Source organism: Eurypyga helias, unplaced genomic scaffold (assembly GCF_000690775.1).
Source record: "Eurypyga helias isolate BGI_N326 unplaced genomic scaffold, ASM69077v1 scaffold9459, whole genome shotgun sequence".
Lineage (NCBI taxonomy): Eukaryota > Metazoa > Chordata > Aves > Eurypygiformes > Eurypygidae > Eurypyga > Eurypyga helias.
In genome coordinates, this window is record NW_010271359.1 from 123,876 (window position 1) to 143,004 (window position 19,129).

General features: G+C 45.3%; 1 protein-coding gene across 1 annotated transcript in view; it reads right to left on the reverse strand.

Annotated features, from left to right (window-relative positions):
* Nucleotides 1-19,129, reverse strand: part of LOC104514956 (vascular endothelial growth factor receptor kdr-like) — a 78,105-nt gene that overhangs the window by 25,379 nt on the left and 33,597 nt on the right. The window contains exons 10-17 of the mRNA XM_010158777.1: nt 17,693-17,801; nt 10,969-11,262; nt 8,724-8,870; nt 6,936-7,061; nt 6,728-6,834; nt 5,382-5,517; nt 4,004-4,108; nt 1,588-1,701 (exon numbers count right to left, since the gene is read on the reverse strand). Coding sequence (XP_010157079.1) covers nt 1,588-1,701; nt 4,004-4,108; nt 5,382-5,517; nt 6,728-6,834; nt 6,936-7,061; nt 8,724-8,870; nt 10,969-11,262; nt 17,693-17,801 — 1,138 coding nt within the window. The remainder of the gene's footprint in view (nt 1-1,587; nt 1,702-4,003; nt 4,109-5,381; nt 5,518-6,727; nt 6,835-6,935; nt 7,062-8,723; nt 8,871-10,968; nt 11,263-17,692; nt 17,802-19,129) is intronic.

Below are 19,129 nucleotides of genomic sequence, written 5' to 3' on the forward strand. Positions count from 1 at the left end.
GGCTACCTCTTCACCCAGGAGGACAATCAGGGTGGAGCAGGCTGCAGAATGTGAAACTGAGGGCCCAAGAGAAAACATTCCTCAGAGATTGGACTATCACAGTATTTAATCAGTTACTGAGATGCATTTTACTATGCAACTAGAGCTCTGTGGCTGAATTAGTGCTTTGATTAAAAACTACTGACATCCTAGCAGTGCTGCCATGTTTTAGGCACCTGCTTGTACTAAGCCATCTCGCTGACTTGACAGGAGAGGAGTCACCAGCATTCACAATGTTACTTCCCCTCTACCCCTCTACTCACAGTCCCAAGCAAAGGCTACTTGCATATGCACCTGAATCTTAAAACTCTCCAGCTAAAGCTGGCCACCTCCCCTACCAGCTTTTGGGGTCTGCAGTGCTACAACAGCTCCTGCCAGTTCCTCCTTGATTCCCAGATACTACAGCAGTATCTGCAGTTGCTGGTTGCTGACTGCTCCTTGAAGAGCTGGGGGTATCCTGCTGGAGGGAAGATCTTTTCTTGGCATCCTACCAGATCTACCTCACTGAAGTTTTCTTTTTTCCCCCGTGACTGGACAACTACATGTTTGTTGGGAAGATGATAGCTTTGAGTCTCAGATGACAACAGATGTGTGCACCGTCTCTCTCGCTCTTTCCCCTTAGTTTAGTTTTTTTGTCCTCAGCTCTCCTACATCTGTCCTTTGGGAGTTTTGTTTTGAAAGTTCACTGTGAGCAGTGAAGAGGCATCTTTGAGAGTTGTTACCGTGAAGCTGAAGCACAGTGTAGTAACAGACAAGGATGCTTTGTGTGGCAGTATGGGAAGGGATGTTTTGGTGACAAAGGTCTAAGATTTATGGAGTCCTTCGTTCAAGTCTGCTGTTTGCAACAGCTTCTTTGTATGATGTACAGACAGTTGTGTCAGCTCAGCCCCTGGGAAGTCCATGCTGTTGCTCCGTTCAGCTTTGGAATGCCTCAGGCTTCCTGTACTTGCCTGGCAAGAGTGAAGTGCTTGGGGAAGGAGGAGGCCTTAAGGAGCTAAGTGCTCAACCTGGTGCATCCTCCTGATAAGGCAGGGAAGAAGAGCGAGAGGATGCTTTGACATGATCAGTAGTGCCTGTGTGGAGGAACTGGGCACCTAATTGCAATTAAGGATCCTGCCTCCCTTCAAACCATAACAGAGGAGAGAGAAGAAGAAAACAGAGAAGTGATCCACTGGCTGGGAGAAGGCGTTCAGAAACCACTGATGAGACGTGGCCGTATTCTGCAGTAGCAGAAGCCCTCCCGTGAGCAGAGAGGTAGAAATGTTTGTGCGTGCATTAACTGCGTGTGCATGAGATTCACACTCCACCACGGATACATCCAAACACCATTGTGTATGAAAAGTGCTTCTTTAGGGCTCCTCACCTCCAGCTTTGGTGCAGGCTCCCAGCAGGTTGACTACATTCAGATGATGTCCTATATGGATGAGGATCTTCAGTTCAGACATTAGAGCCTTGCATTCATTAGTGGTTGCTCCACCACAGATACATCCAAACACCATTGTGTCTGAAAAGTGTTTCTTTGCTCCTTATTTACTGAGGGCTCCTCACCTCCAGCTTTGGTGCAGGCTCCCAGCAGGTTGACTACATTCAGATGATGTCCTATATGGATGAGGATCTTCAGTTCAGACATTAGAGCCTTGCATTCATTAGTGGTTGCACATTCTGCTTAAGATAAACAGGAAAAATATCATCTTTACACAACAGGATATTTTTAACAGGACACAGCAAGATCCTGTTTATACTTGGGAACAAAGCCCACCCAGGTTACTTGTAGTATCTGTGCTTTTCAGACTCTTAAACAGATAATAATTCATCCGTTTCATTGTCTGCTGACCTTTATGAAGTGGAATAACACTTTATCTTTCGGGTGACTCTTCCTTTCTCTAGCATGGGTTATGGAGGGTTACTGTCCCATAGGAGAACCCTCCCCCCAAAACAGATACCAGAGAGCCTTTGCAAGGACTGAATTTTTCAAGCTTGGCAAGGGAATAACCAACCACCCCAAGCAACAGTAGCACACAGAACGTGTTCCTCCCTCTACAGTGGTGCCGTGCAGTTTAGTTGTACTTCATGGTACCTCAGAACATATTTTTCCACAGCACTGAGCAACTCTCCACTGCAGGTGATGGAAGAATCCAACCCATCTGCACGTTGGGTGCCAAATGTACTGGGGAATATACAGCATTACTAAATCTAAGCCCTGTGATATCTCAGCAACCCAAGAAGTGCACCTTCCATCAAAGCAGAGGGGGCTGTGTTTGTGTGCAAACCGTGAACTTGACACCTGGGGAAGCACTCAGACCAGAACGTTGCTCAGATGCTGGGTTGCTTCCTCTGCCTTCTTTCCAAAACTTTCATGATGTATTTTAACAACATGCCCTGCTTCCTCTGGTTTTGCCTTTGCATCATGTAAGATTTAAATATGCAGAAACAGTTACATAACAGATCATTTGGTGTGATGAATGTAACCTCTGTATGTTTGCAGAGTTCCCCATAAGCAAACCTTTCACCTAACTCTGTCATATAGAAGGAACTACTCCAAGCCCAAGATTTCTCCAGTCAACGGTGTTTGTAGATGGTGTGTACGTGCGTGGTCTACCCTGGCATGAACCAAAACACCTCCCTGGCCAAATCTAACCAGAACAGCCTCTTAAGTGTTGCAGATAACCTTGCACATTGAATTGTAGCCTTCAACCCAGAACTCATACCAGCCTACTTCACGGAAATGACAGATAATGCTAGAATTACAGAAATGCAGACATCTCCAGAGCCTTTTGGTTTTGTTCCTGAATAGATTGACTCACGCTAGAGAATCTGCTTTATTCGGAAAAGTGATGAATTATGGGCATGTTAGTTGGGGAGGGACAGGTTAGAGCAGGAGGCTGCTGCCTCCACTGGGTAGAATGGTGTAAAATGACAGAGGAACTGCCAAATAGTTTGCTGAGCATGTATGTGCAGGCAGGGTAGGGTTGACATGAGGATCAGTTGGGAAGCACAGCGTGGAAGTGAATGAATATCCAGACCTATCGAGGGCAGTAGGTTTTGGATGGAGAAGGGAGCATGTCTGGCTTGGGGACTTCCAGGATATTTGAGGGATCTGGAGATGGGCATGGAACATGGGAAGATGATCTGAAGATCTCCTGACTAATGCAGAGAATGAGGACCGGATTCAGAGGAGTTTCAGACAGGTGGTAAAACGATGTTTTTGCAACTTCAGCGAGATGGGAAGTAGCAGAGCATCAGGAGAGGCAGCTAAGCAACAGAAGCCGAATACCATGACAGAAGTTTCTGAATGACGGCATTGCAGGGGTTAATAGTGTCATGCACAATGCAGAGCAATGTGGGCTATGAAAAGCCATCCAGTGAGCATCAACTGTACCTTTGAAAAAATCCTTAGTGAACAGTTAAAAACCTCCAACCCAAGTAGTCAGTAGGCTGGCTGATACATTTATTCATAAGCTGTCTGCAGAGCTTTGTATGTAAATAGAATATGAAAGAAGAGTCTCCAAGTTCCCCCCTTCCCCATCACTGGATGGTAAAAGCTTTCCTTAATTTCAGTAATTGCAAGCAAGTTGTCTCTAATTCACTCCCTTGGCATTGCTTTTTTTTCAACCCCTTGAACTGTTCTACATCTGGAAGGGCTGTGATCGAAGGCTTAGATCCAATTTCAGACTATCTAATGTAATTACATTCTGTAATCTGTTTCCCTCCTAACCCCACAGACCTGGAAGCTGCTGTTTTCCTCCTCTAGGAATGCAAGACTTAATCAGCAGCGCAGCATGGAGCCTGCTTGTCATTTCCTACACGTTAATATCCACTGGATAATGACTAATTGCTCCCATATGACAAACCCACTCCCTTCGGAACACAATGAACTTGGGACTGGTTTGGAGCTGAGAACTGGAAACCTCATTGCCCCCAGGTTCCCTGAGGAGGCTTGTGAGAATCTCAGAGGGATATGTACCTTTAAGCATTTTTACGGCAACTGTTTTGCAGGTTGAAGATTTATCAATGCCAAAAGCAGACGCTTCCACCACCTTCCCAAAAGCACCATGACCCAGTGTTTTACCTAGAGAAGCAAGAGTCAAGAGTGAGCCAAAGGGGACTTACGACAGTTTGCATCAGATAAGAGGGAAACATGCGTTCTCAGCTATGCAAGGAATAGGAGACTCCAGTGCCCAGGCACAACGTAGACACAGACCGGCAGTCAACAGAAGCCTGTATCGCATATTCGCAGTATGTGGATATAAAGGGTGTGATTTATATCCACATGACTGTAATGCAATACAGTCTGTGATAGAACAGAGTAGAATAAATCTGGCTGCAGCTGAAGGCAAGGCTGAATCCATACCTATGGCTTAAGGGTAAAAACATTACGTATTAGTTGTCCTGAAGCCCAGCAACGTCAGAGTTCGGGTTCAGCATAGAACTGTGGCACCCTGATCTCTCATGAACCACAGGCATGGAGATGGCCAGCTAATGCACTCAGGCCTTAGCTGATATCTTAGCTGATAAGCCTTAGCTTATATCAGAACCCTTTAACCCTTCAGTTACTGACACAAAATGGAATTTAAGTTGATAATCCTTATTTCCCCTTCATCTGAATTTTCATGCCTGTGTTACCTAGTGTGCTCTGAGGGCTCTGACCCACCGTGCAGCAGAGTACAAGTACACTGGGCATCATGGTCTTGCTTTTTGGTTCTGCTAGTTTGACCTTATGTCCCATCATCATCTCGTTTTTTGTTATTTTTGTCTGTCTTCCACATTTTCCGGATGTTACTGTTTCTCTATACAAACACAACCTGCTTTCCACATTTCCTTGCTCCATCCTTCAGTGAGCTGAGCTGTTGGATGAGATTTGGTTCATTTTCTTCAGGATAGCTCTTTACAATGCAAAGCCAAGTTCATATAATTGTTAAGGTATTAATTATTTGATGAATTGATAGATTTCGTCAACATAAAATTCATGGGAAGACTGTCATCTTTCAGACTGACTTCTCTTTCCATTTTCCTCTATGGTGTGAAGCCATACTTTTGGCAGGGACAGTACCTGGAAGTACCTTCCTTCCCTGTCAGGAGTTTGGCCTCACTTCTCCAAGAAGAAAAAAGAGGTGGTAGCTATTTTGAGAGAGACAACATCTTTGCTTTTCTTACCAAATCCCTCATTTCACCCCCCATAAAGGACGATTCTGAATTCTGTGACTCACAGCCAGCTCTCCCCAAGGATGGTAGGATGCTGGCACCAAATGACAGGCTGCTTCTTGGGTTATACAGCAGATCCACAGAAACTGAGGAGCACTAGGAATTACATTCTTCACAGTAATAATACCCAAACCACTCACCTAGCCGCAGTCTGTCTCTTGGGAACTCCCATTTACTGCTGTCGTAGGGAAGACGGTCACACTGCTCGTCAAGAGGCATTTCCTCTGGATCCATTATAATTGACAGGTATCCTGTTTTAATATCTGTGGCATCAGGCTAAAAACAGGGTGTGGAGGAATTATTCACAGTATTTACCCTGCAATTCTAACAGGAGAGCTGTCATCTACAAGACTGAGGGCTGGCTGGGGAGTTCCCTGAATTCCAGACTTAGCTCTGAAATTTATTCTGAACCATGAATGCATCACTTCGGCTTCCTGACTCTCTTTTTGTGTATCTGGGAAATAAAGGTTTATGTGTGCCTGCCATTATGGGTGTTAGGAAGAGTCGCTGATTAATGTTGGTGAGCACCCTGAGGACACAAAATCCATCACTGTCTTCTACCTGTATCTCTTACAACTCCATGAGTTGAACTTTCTGGTGCACTAGTGAGCATTTTGGTGTTTTCAGGGTGTTTTGTTTTGCAGGCTTGATTCTCCAAAGCTATCCACTTCACGGCTATTGCTTATTACAATTTAGAATTGGAAGCTGGTGAAAACTGCTACTTCTAACACTGCTCAGGGAGAAACTGTGATTTGGTGGGTCCTGCGAGCAGACTGCATGGGGGTAAAATGCCATCGGAGGTTCACTGTTATCCACAACTGTTAAACCGAGATCACGGAGGAAAACGTTACTGTAATCGCTGCTTTTGCAATAGGAGGGGAAATTTCACTCAAGTGTTAGGGATCGGCACTGGAATTGTGGTTTGGTGAGCTTCAGAGCAGAGGGCTGTGGCTGCCTTTCTGTTTACTGTTTCAGGAAAAACAGACCTAAATTTCTCAGAACTTCACTGAAACTTTACTTTTTTGAGTCACAAAAGGGACATGAAAGAATAGCAAGGCTTGGAGACAAAGTAAGTGTGTGTTTTGAGCTCATTTCTGGAGCAAACATCCTAGGATCTTTCTTAAAACAGGACCCTCTTTAATACCTATGTTTCAGAGAAATTTTATCAGACCAGTAATGAAATCAAGCCCTCATTTTAGGGGATTTAAGATTTTTTCCAGTTTCCTAATCTTGCAAGGCAGTTTGACTCATAAAGAGGGAGGAGTCTGATTTCCTGGAGCCATGGAAGTGGGTAGAAAGCTCCCAAGTGCAAGTGATCTCTTGAGAAGTCAAAGGATTATCAGCAGAAATCTTGGACTGAAATTTTAGAGGGACATTTTTCACAGTCTTTCTGCCATCTGTCTCAAACATTTGGCCCTAAACCCTGAGGCTACACAGAAACTGGGCCCAATCCCAGTCCCTCTGTGCAATATGGAAGGTCTCTTACTTTTCTCAGTTTCCGAATGAACAGGGTCAGAAGAAGCCAGAAGAGGGTCGCGGCTAGACCAGTGCAGACCAAAATGATAACTTCAATGTTGGATTTCTCCTCAGAACCTGGAGGTTAAATGTACAACCAAATTTTAAATGTAGCCCAAGTCCATGACTGAACGACAGGACAAGACAATGTATGCATCTCGCCTTAGCTCGGAGCTCACCTTGTATTTTGATGAAGGCCGATGTGCTGTCTTGGCCCATGTCATTGGATGCCTTGCATTCATAGAGCCCTTCATCATCCTTTTTCACTCGCTCAATGACCAGGGTATTGTTTTCCATGGAAATTCCTGGTATAAGGAAGTTGGTTAATATTATCACAATAAGCTTCCTGCCTACAAATGCCTTTAGGAGAGAAGGAACTGAAAGTCACCTCCCATCCATGCAGGCCTGGTATGCACTGTTGTTGAGGCATTTTAACACTGTGCTCTTCATTGTGTTCTGGCAGCAACTTTTCCCTGACTTCTTTTTTTCTCCTCAATACCTCTGTAAATTGCTTGGGATCATTTAACCAACAGTAAATGTGGCTGTTAATTTATTATGAGCAGACAGAGCCTGAGAAAACTTCTGTGGAAGTTAGTGAAGTGATGGGAAGATACACTGGGAAAAAAGGGAACTCGGTGAATTCCTGGAGAAAGCCAGTGTCTTAGAGGCTGTGGGAATTTATGGGAGTTCTAACACGTAGGGCTTGGAAATTAGGTTGTGCATATCCCTGGAAGAATCACTGCGTGGAACAATCCTGGATTTACAGGCAGCCAGGGGGTAGAGGTGGAGTGGGAAGATAGAAGTTGCCCAGATATGGCCTATCTAAGGCTTTTCTACATTTAATTTTCCTGTTTAATTTTCCACATTTAATTTTTCCTGACTTGTGGCACAAACCTGAGAGCTCAACTGTTTCACTAAGGGTCTGTTTGGGGTAGAAATAGGGAAAAAAAAGGCATTGGATCCAAAAGGGAAGGACATTTTGAGTTTCTGGGTGTTCTGCCTATGAATCCTGTTGTTGTTAATGAGTACTGCTCATGACTTGCCACGCACTGTGCTGAAATATTTACCCTGAGGTGTTTTTTCCCAAATATTTTATTTATGTTTCCATTGGTTGGATGAGTTACATGCGTGTCCCTCTAGAATTATTTATAAAATTTCAGTAGCTATAAAGACTTTCTCTCAGAACAGTCTGATCTGAATTATGGATGATCCTAGATTTCCTACCTAGTTCAAGATGCAAAATTAAAGTCACAGGACCAGCTACTGACATGGGATTCTCCATGATTTATAGGAGATGTCAGGACAGAGAGCCAAGAAGGAATTCCAGCCTCAGGTAAGGGAGCCCATGCTCCCTGCCCCTGGTAGCCTGTACATGTACTGCTCTGTCCCACTTGAGCTGACAGCACGTTCTCATTTGTGGGAGAGGAAGAAGGGAAGTGTAATGTGCTGTGGTGTGTGCTGGGCCTGCTGGTGACTGCCCACAGTGTGCTGCAGTACATTCCCATCAGGCCCCGAGGATATCTGACGGTTCAGGCTTGTGTTTGCAGACCCACCTGACAAGCAGGTACACTCTGTCTGTTGTACGCAAACCGTTGTCTCACACAGGCGGCCTGAACAACAGCACACTGTACCGATGTACTGACGCTATGCTAATGTATGCAGATGGGCTGGCTGGCTCCAGCACTGCCAGTGCAGAAGGCAATGTGCATAAGCAGGCACGGGGTTGCAATCAGTTGGCAGCTCTGACCTCCAGGTCCAAGTTGGAGACTGCTGCAGTGGTCTGATATATGTGGATCTGCGTGGGTGTTTCTGAGGTTGTGTAGGTTTGATGTGAGGTTTCCCATCCCAGCTCAGCCACACCTGCCGTGGCCGTGGAGCTGGAGGTCCTATGTTTGTGTGAACCTGCAATTCCGTTACCCTGCGTTACGTACAATACCGCAGCACGCCTGGGGTGCAGGTACCCTCACCTGATGCTGCTGCAATGGGGTAGCCGTTCTTCCTCCACGTAATCTGAGGTTCTGGCGTTCCACTGACTTTGCACTCCAGAATGATCTTGCCGCTGATGTTAACCTCCAGATCCGTGAGGTTCTGTATCACGTACGGTGCTGCCTTTGCTACAGTCACAAAGGAAAACAGTATGCAGTAAGATTTCAGAAGGCACCTCCCACAGCTCTGCCATCTCCTCTCCTGTGGCCGCCTGCAAGGCCTCTCTGGGCTGGAAGTGGCAAAGGTTTGGTCGATGAGTGGTAGCAACAATCCCCCAAAATATTATGTGAGGAGTGGGTGAGTTCATTTGGTTTGTTTTCAAACTGACTAAGCTTCGATTCAGCTTCAGCTCAAACCTCCTTTAGTCTCTCATCCTCTGAAGAAAATGGAGGACAGTGAGTGGGTAGAGCAAATGCAGAGTGAATGCAAAAAAAAAAAAAAGGGCAGAGGCAAAGAGGAAACAGTTCTAAGGATTTTGTGTCCTCCATCATGAGTGCAGTTATCTACATACTACAAAGCACGTTAAGCACCACTTTATGTTCATTTATAAAAGGTAGAGGGAAGCAATGAATAAAATCACAGCATAAAAAATAGATAAGACCTGCAGTGAGGACGGTAGCTGATAGGTGTTATACACTTAAAAGGCCTGTCTGTGCAGGGGAGGGAGGGCTGGTTTGAAGGGGCATTTCCATGCGTGAAGAATTGCCTCTCTGACATGTGCCGGACAAACAGCAGACCCCACTAATTCTCAGAAGAATCTGAACAAGGTTCCAGTTCTCCCATGGATGTATTCCCAGTTTAGCTGTGTTTTTCTCATAGCCAGCATGTGTAGGTGTCTGCGTAGGTGGAAATTTGACTAAATGAATAAAAATACCTGCCAGGGGAGAGAAGAGTGCAGTGCCTGAACACAGAGTGCAGAGAAAGCCCAGCACCCCCATGTCCGATGATGCTGACAGGTGGCTCTGGTACCGGCTGGGGGGACGAGCCAAACCGCCAGCACTCTCTAATGCCAGGGTGAGATTCTTTCCCTTCCTCCACACTTCAGGAAGAGGCAGGTGCTTATGCTATTTCTTAAAATAAATCACCTCCCACTCAGGTATGGGAGCCGTGCTAGCCACAGCTGTGGCGTGGGTGAGCACTTCATGTGTGTGCCTGCGCGGAGGGGGAAGGGGCTGTGGGGCGTTGTTGGCTGTGCGGGGCGGGAGACTGCACGGGCAATGTGCTCCTTCACGTACACACGCTGCAGCCGGCGCCGCACGCCTGGTTCTTACTGGGTGCGCACGGCAGCATAGCTGCCCCTTCAGTGTCTCGGCCGTTCGTGTAAGCGGAGAGGCCGATTTGAAAATCACTCTCTAATCCGGCTTCTGAAGGACTCTCTTCTGCTCCCTGGCTTGCTGCTCTTTATTTCAATTCTACTCCATTTCTGTGCTCCGGCTTTTCTCCACCACTGGAAGACAACTAATAAATTCGCCCATTCCAGCAGCACTTTTCCTTCTGAGAAGGCTTAGAGCTGATCACTCACTTTCTTCACTAAGAAGGAGAAGAAATTTCACTCATTTTCAGTGAGTTTCTACTGGAAACTGCCATTTATTCACAAAGCCAAAGAAACCTGGCTTCAGGATCTGTCGTGTCACTATGTTTATGAAAACAGGAGTTGGGGGGTTGGGTGTAAGTAAGAAAATGCTCTTATTACAGCACAGTGCATCCCACTTACAAGGAATAAATGGCACATGTCACTTGATTATACCCTTGACCAGTGACATTTGTGATTACATCTGCTGGGTCCAAATCTATTTAGGAATCTATACCTGGGAACTGGAAGTGGGTGGAGTCATGGATTTGGGGTGACAGTCCCAAATGACAGACTTGTGCTGCTAGTAACATAGAGGGTGATGCTTTTCCTCCTCAGTCAATGCTCCATCTGCCCCCAGCATGGAGTTAGGAAGACAAAATGCAGGTGAAATCACCTTTATGTGTAAGGCAGATGATTTATACAAAACCAGCAGTGGCTGGATGAATAGCATGTATGGCTAGGTGTTAATCCATATACAGTAATGCAAAAAACCCCAGATCAAAGCTCAAAGTCCATATTAGAACAGTCCCCAAGAAATGCTAGGCACCTTCTGCTTTGAAAGGCTTCAGAGGGAGCAGCAGACACACAGCATTTCTGCTCCTGCAGCAGCAGGATAGCACATCCCACTGCCACGTTCCATGGGCAGGACCTACCTCTGACGAGGAGCTGAGTGTGCTGTTCCAGCGTGTCGGTGCTGTTGTGCTGGTTCTGGGCTCTGCACTTGTAGAGGCCACTCTGCTCCTTCGTGACGTTAGTAATGACCAGTGTCAAAGAAATGGAATACTTGTCAGTTTTCTTGACCACCGAGTCACTGGGAGCTGCCTCTGAGGAGGGGTAATACCAGCCCAGGTGACTGTAGATGTACTTGGAGGCCCGGCAGGTCAGCCGGACGTCGTTCCCCACAATGGTTGTGACTTGTGGGTCTGTTTGCAACCCAAACGGCACATCTGGGAGGAAGAGAAAACACGTTTACAATTAAGTCACAACTGAGAAGCTATTGGGCTCCCTGGTTGCAACCTGATGGTCAAATTTCAAAGACCAGCCATGATGGAACAAGCCAATTTTAATGAGATGTGCATTTGCATATGCAAACAGGCGCTGGTCCTTGTGAACTGGGTACGTGAATGCATCTCTCATGTCCCGGTGCTGAGCTGTGGTAGTCTGGCCTTCAGCATTCTAATCATTACATTTGCAATTTATGAATTGAAAGTTTATAAATAGAAGTAGGTAATGGACTGAGAGAGTTTAATCAAGAGAGATTTCTATCCAGGTAGACAGATGTGTTGGTGAGCTCTTCTCTTTCTATCTGCAATCAGTGCTTGAAAGTCTAATTGCGTAAGAATAAAGAAACCTATTCCCATTTCTCGGAAGTAACACTTTCTTCACCACCAAACAATCTTCCCAATTCTTTCTTATTTCAACTGTGCCAATATTTACTTTCATCACATGTGCCCCAGTGGATATTTACTTGATCACCGAATGGATTAACTCATCTAATGATGTATAAGTCCTTGAGGCCTTTATATTTAGCAGAGAAATACTTTGAGGCAGGAGTCCAATCTATCCACAAGAGTAAGCTGTTTCTTGCTGTATTTTTAGTAACTTTTCACTCCAGAAAAAAAATCCATTTTCCTGAAGTGGCAAACTGAATCCATTTGAAGACAAGATAAAATGTTTCTGAGTAGGATGCCAGAGTCTGGCCTAAAGACACATTACTGCATTAGCCGCCAGAGCCCTACAATTAAATGGTGTCTGAAAGATACTCCTTTCCCTTTTTATTCCGTTAGTGTCAGTGACCTGTCCACCCAGCAGACTTGAATGGAAGTGCGTGGCTAAGCACAGTGACCTGGAATTATTCTCCTGTCTGCTAGGTCAGGATTTTGAAGCAGCCGAGAGTTATGAGGAACCCCTTATAAATTTTACCAGGCGGAGCATGGGTACAGGACACTGTGGGAGGACTTGCTCTGGATTACCTTCTCACCATGAACACTGTTCGCAGTAACTCTGATAGGTTATGGCTTCAGTCCCACACTGTTGGTAAGATGCTTTCTCAGGACAGGGTGAAATGGATGGTACTTTGAGAAGGGGAGAAGTTGAAGGGGAGCAAGTATGCATTGCACTTGCAATCTGACACATTCCACATGGAAGCTGGAATTTGGCCAGGAGCTCACACTGCAAACTCTTGCAAAAAGTTCTGCTGAAGCTATAGTTGAGCATAAATAGCGAGGCTGTTGAAATAACCAATCTGCCTTATAATAAACCATATATTATATAAAATACGGAGCCCTGAAGGAGCCTTCAGATATGATTAAAAGCCTCTCTTCTTCACAAGTCATCTGGAATAGAACCAATAAGCTTTGCTTCATGGTTTTTAAAGACTGGCACCAAAAATGCTTCACAAAATATCCAAAAAGTGAAAAGACCCCTCAGGCCACAGCTGTGGAAATTGTTATTTTTCTTTTCTTTCCCCTTCATGACATTTCAGTTTACTTTACGTGTTTTGTTAGGCTCTGTTGCTCTCTTTCTTGCTTAGTGCTCGTTGTACACTACACTGACTCGTGTAATACATCCATTCTTCACATCTGATGTCCTGTGGTTCCAGCACGTCAGGATGATGCTTATCAAAAAGGGGGAGAAGTCTGAGGGCAGCAGAACTTCTCAAAGCAGGAAGAATTAAGGTCTGGTAAAGACACTGGGATGTAGCATAAGCAGCATCTCTCCTGAGCCTGTCAAACCAAAGGAGAGAAAACATGCCCTCTCCACTTGTCTTTTTCTTAGTTTCTCTTCTAAGCATTGGCTATTTGCTCCAGCAATTGTTACAGTACTGAGGTAGATGGATCTTTGCTTAGGCTCAGTTCTTTAGTAAGCTCAGTGGTCTGGGCGACCTCCTGAGTCCCCCTCCACCCTGAATTGTCCGATGATCCTAAATGCTGGGTCTCAGTGAAAATATAAAGGGATTCCAGGTGAAGTGATGAGGTAGGAGTTTGGTCACATCACCCGGGGAGAAACACAGTGAACCCCTGCAAATTGCAGGGCAAGTTAAACCTTGCCCTTGAGCTGGCAGCCCCATCTGCCCTTGCTCCTGCCTCTCGGGAAGCCTTTCCTTCAGGAAAATTTCTTCTTACAACTTGCAGCCCCCTTTGCTTTGCAGGGTGAGTTTCCCTGAATGACTGTGGGAGACAGCCCACCCCAGGGGAAACTGCCTTGTGTATGGCAGTGATAGCATGGGCTGGGGTGCCCAGAGATCTCTGATGTTTTGGTGCAAATTCCCAGTGAATTCGATCTGTAATTTCCAAACCCTAAATTCTGGAGGATGCTCGATAGTTTCACCTTGCTGGTGGACTTGCTTAGTGCAGGTTTTTTCTACCAACTTAACATTCTGGGAGCGGAGGACTGGCTTGTTTTTCTTATCATTTCTTCCACTGACATTTTTTATTTAGCATTTTGAATATTTTTAGCTGGAACCTGTGCTATTCTCTTCCATCTTGTTAGACTTTCAAGAAGCTCTTTCAGCTCCAATAGAATATTCATTGATTTTCATTACTGTGGAAGGAGAAAGAGAAGAAAAAAAAAGTCCGTCTTGCTCTCCTCTCTCTTTTCTCCTCCCACCTGGATTATCTGGGGAGTTACTGCAGCTTTGAGAGCACATTATAAGTCAGTTCATCTCTTAGACTACTTTGCTTACACAATCTTGAACCTGAGCAGTGATTAACTTCCCCTCTCTGAACAGATACAGTGTTTTATAAGACTCCTAATAAGTTGGCTAAAAGAATGCACCATGGGGCCTTTTCCCTTTTATCAGCAGTCACCAAACATTTGTCTTTCGTATTGTATTACAGTGTAGTAGCCGCGAATTTCACTCTTGACTGTGTGGGATTCCATGGCAAAATAGGGAAATGAGCCATTGGGGGAAGGTAAAAAGTCAGCATAAATCAAAAGAAAGTCTGGCTCCATTTGTATTTACAAGGAATTAATTGGTTTTAATTTCCTGTGCTTTGCACAATCATCTGTGTAATTCAAAACTTCTGCTCTTTCCCAAATTCCATCCTTGTGCCTGTCAGGGTTGGGGGGGGGTTTGCCATCAGGGGTATGCATGTAGGGAGAGTGAGAAAAAGGAAGGGTGAGCCCTACCAGCTGAAATGGTGCAGGGCTTTCATAAATCCTGTAAACATGTCAGGAATAAGCAAACTGAGAGTGGCAAGCGGTTGTAGCACAGCCCAGTTCATACATTGTTCTAGTATCTGATAGCAGATTTTATCTCATGTTTGAAATATAATATTTTCTTTCGGGTAGAAATCTTTAACTCCATTTTTCTGGGTTGTTTTTGCAATCAGATAAGTCCTTCAGAAAGGGCTTTTGTTATTATTTGTTATTCTTATCATAATTCATTTATATTCCAAGAACGTTCAAAGGTTCCGTATGGGTGGGATCCCATCTTGTTGTATGTAGTAGAATCATACAAAGGCTAGAATTTGATTTACTCTGGACCTACAGTAATATACAGTTGCCCTTTCCAAGGTGCAGACCAGAGATTAGAAGGTAAATAGTACTTGTTCAGGGCAGAGAATGCCTCCAGGAGGCATCAGGTCAGCGTCTCGGAGGGCTGCAGTCTGCCAGTGGTGGGCAAGGACGTGAGGGAGTTCTGAGCATCCGATGGCTCTGCCCATGACAAAAGTCAGCTGACTGAAATGGGAACACTGGTGACAGCACTGCGGTAGGCAAGGTAGGCAGGAGATGGGTTTTGTTTCCGCAGGAAACAGTAAAAAGGTTTTACACAAAACAAAAATACTGGAGTAAGAGTTAGGCCGGGGCACGATGGGTAACGCTGCTACTGCATTCCATGGGAGTTTCTGCTGCCGTGAACAGCTTTAGGAAGGCTTCAGTGGGATGTTGACAGTCAGGACATCTGCAGGAGGGGCTCAGAGAGGCTTCAGGGCTGTCACTGGATGATAAGATTTCTCATCACGTTGGACCCCCTTATATGGGTTGGTTTCAGCATGATCTCCAAACCCTGTTGACCCTTCACTGAAATGAATTCTGCTGGCAAAGAAATGATTTAAAAATAGATACCAGTGCTATTTCTAGTGTCCGTGGGAGTTTTTGTGGGGGCTCTGCAGTGGAAGAACAAAATGGCTGTTGACATTATTCCAGTGGGATAAAAACATGTTTCTGGAATTAATAAGGTGGTGATGAAAGCCCCGGACTGCAGTAAAGTCTGTCCCCGGAAAGCAGATCCAGCCCTGACAACACCTCATGACCCTGTAACACTCTGCCATGTCCTGACAAAACATTTCAACCCTGACCAAGTGGAACAGGTTTTTGAGGGAAGAGGAGAGTTTAGCCACTGTATTATCTTCAGATTTCTTACCAGGGAGGGGTTAATTAAGCTCAATTCAGCCAAAATGTTTGAAAGCAGCTCAGGATCCACCAGCTTGTTTGTCAGTAGGAGATAATGGAAGATCAGGTCTTTAAAATCAACAAATTGCTGAATGAATTGTGGCATCCCACAACTAGCAGCTGTTTTGCAGAGCACAGAGCTCTGTGAAGCACTAGGAACATTTGCTAGACGTTGTCCTAAAGGCCCACACATGGCTTGTGTGCTCTCAGACCCCAGCTCAGCCTTTATCTCAGCTTTTAGGTTCAATCTGCATAAAATTAATCAGCTTAGCAATTGTAAAGTAGCTTGCCTAGAGCCTTAGGATTTTGGACTTCCCTCATTTGGTACCTCCCAGACTGTCCTGGCAAGAGTCACCTGGCAGTCACTCAGCCTCCTCCAAGCACACCCCGTAGAAGGCAGTGCTTTCTTTGCATCTGTGCCGCAGACCTTCAGCTCCTGGAGCAGCCTGGCCGCTGTCGGAGTAACATGCATTACTCAGCAGAGCACCATCATGTAAAGACACCCAGCAGCAGGTCACTGCTGCTATTTTACCACAGCAACATGACCTATTTCAGGATCAGGATGGCCACATTTAGGAAGATTTAATTTCTTTCTAATCTATAAACACCACTATTTTTAAACACAGCACTCAGAAGAGTCTGTATCATGCTGGTTCAGCCTCTGCCTCTTCCCCAGAATGGCACAAACTCACAATCTTTCCTTCACAGGCCAGAACATAATCTGTCGTGCCAAGCCCTGTTCACCTCCTGGTCTGTTTTGGTGGAAACATTTCCACCATAACCACTGTCAGTAATTTTGTCCAGTGATTCATTTCCTTCATAATTAAAATTGCATGATTAAAACATTTGTCTCTCAAAACATGGCTAGATTGATCTTAAAATAAAAAATCTGAAATATTAGTTCACTGTGGGGGGAAAAAACCCTACACAGCTTTGTTACTAAAATACAACGTAGTTGTGAAACATGCATGGATTGATCTAACCCTTTGAATCTGCCCTTATTCTGGTTGCTTTGAAATGTGCTGAATTGCTTCAGAGGGATTGAATCAAACAACACAGGACGCAAGAGAGACAGGGGAGCGCAGAGCACTGCCACGAGCCAGCTTCACCCTCAGAACTTGCTTCATGGGGAAGAAACCAAGTAGTACAAATCAGACATTTACCTTCCAGGACACTTCTGCACTCTTTGTTCTAAAAATTGTTATTTTGATGCAAATTCTGTCAGCCAACATCCACTCATCCAGAAAGTGAGCACAGAAATGATTCAGTTTGTTCTGGGTAAGCACTTGAACAAGGCTGTCCCTGGACTCTCCTCTTTTTTTTTTAAACTCCCATCTCTCCTAAAAGCATTTTGTAGGTCTTGATCTCACTACTAAAGAATTTCTGTGTTGAAAGGTTAAGCAGATATTTGTTTGGATTTGTGTTCTTTGGAGAAATAGCATGTCCACCTCCTCCCTCCTTAAAGGGCACTGGAAAGGCTAATTGCTCAGGCAGGGATCCAATGTCACAGCAACTCCCAGTGATATCAGCCCGGGATTAGGTCTGAATATTGGCCTTGCTCACCTTTGCTGTGTCTGCTGACTTAATTGGAGACCAACTGTTCTCCTGAGTCAGGGAGAGGCTTCAGGCCGTTGGAAGACTACAAAGGCCCGAGCTTTTGCTAGGGTTTCATGAGGACAGCACTCAAACGTCATGAATGTTGCTTTAAGACACAGGCAGCTAGAGCCAGGGCCTGCATCTGCAGCTTGAAAAGGGCAAAAGGGGCATCAGGTCTGATGCTGGACATGTCAAACTCAGCTGTGTGCTGGGGCAGGACCCAGCCTTGCATGTGGCGAAGAGCCCGGGGCTGTGTGATGGGGAGAGCTCTGAAAACACAACGTCCAGGGATTCCCAGAAGTTTTAATGAGCACTCACCAGCCATATAAAACCTTAGAGTAAATCAGCATCTAGTTTCTGTGTAGTGTGTCTCATGTAGTTTACCTGAGACGTAGAACTCGATGCTCCTCTCTTCTTCACCGATCTTGTTTGAAGCCACACAGTAATAGATTCCTGATGCGCTGCTGTTTTCCATAGTCAGTGTGCTCACGATCTGCCGAGCAAAGAGAGAGGTAGTGAAGGCTTTGAGCGTAGTGTGGGCTTCGCAGAGAGGCTTGAGAGTAGTGGGTAAGTGTATGTTTTATGGTAGAAGAACAGTTAACAAAGGAGTTTCTAGTAATGGGTGAAGCTCACAAACAGACAAGAGCTTCTATCAGGTGTTTGGCCTCTCATCTCACATCACCTCAGCCCAGTTAATTCTCTTCCCTCTTCATTCCTAAACCTTCCCCTTCTTTTCTTTCTGTCCCCCCTGTGAAAAACAGGGTTCCCCTTTGACACACTGCCAAGGTCTTTGTGTGACAGCATCAACAAAAGGCTGAAGTGAAGTGCCTGGAAGGTTCATCTAAGACACTGGAAACACAGTCCCACATCCATCTACTCTCTTTTCTGCCTTTCAGTTACGGGAGCAGGACACCCGCATCTGCATGGGAAGCAGGTCATTTTGTGGATGTCGTATAGGGAATGTGGCAGGATTCTGCTTTGCTTTGCCATAACCCCAGAGAAGGGAGGGTTGGGTCCACTTTGGGCCCCAGCTCACTCTTACAAATTGCACTTGGAAGCCCCTTGAGTCCATAACCCTTCCTCAGAGCCTTACCAGAACTTGTGCGGCAAGTAAGGAAGCTCTGGAGAAGCTGCCTGTGCTTAGACACTTGGAAAATGCAGAAAGAAAGGGAGGGTTGTGGAGGAGAAGGAACACTTGTCCCCAGCTTCACCACATAGAGAAAGGACATTGTTCAGTTACTCAAGGGGCTGAACTCCAACACATCCTTAAGAACCTTTCTTTGTTCCTTAAACATCCAAAGCCCTTGTTTCTGATAGGGCTTTCCGAATGAGGAGCCAGCCACATGGCCCTCCCTTGTCCCTGTCATGACACCACATCACAAGCTCACGGAGGACTATCCACACAGGTCATGGCTTTAATTATTTCTAGTACTTCCTTGGGGCTGTGAGCAAGAAAGAAGGATCTAACCCACCAAGACAGAGATGTTCTTGCAAGATTACTTTGCTTCCCCTGCAGCCATTCACCTGAGGAACTCTGAGCCCTCACATTTGGAACAAATATCACTTTCCTTGCTGCCCTCTCTAAGGACTTTGAGAATCAAAACTTATAACACCCTCTGGCCCTTTGTCCTTATCTCCAGAGAGCGCTTTGAAGTGCACAAAAGCATCTCTGGACTTTCTTTTTAATATCCTAAACTAAACTCACACACGACATTCCTTTACTCCTTGCAAAGCTGCACCATGGATGTGTCTATAGCTGCGCAGATGTCGTTTCAGAGAGTTATTTAAGATTTTCTAAGCTTTGGCACTTTAAATCCTGTA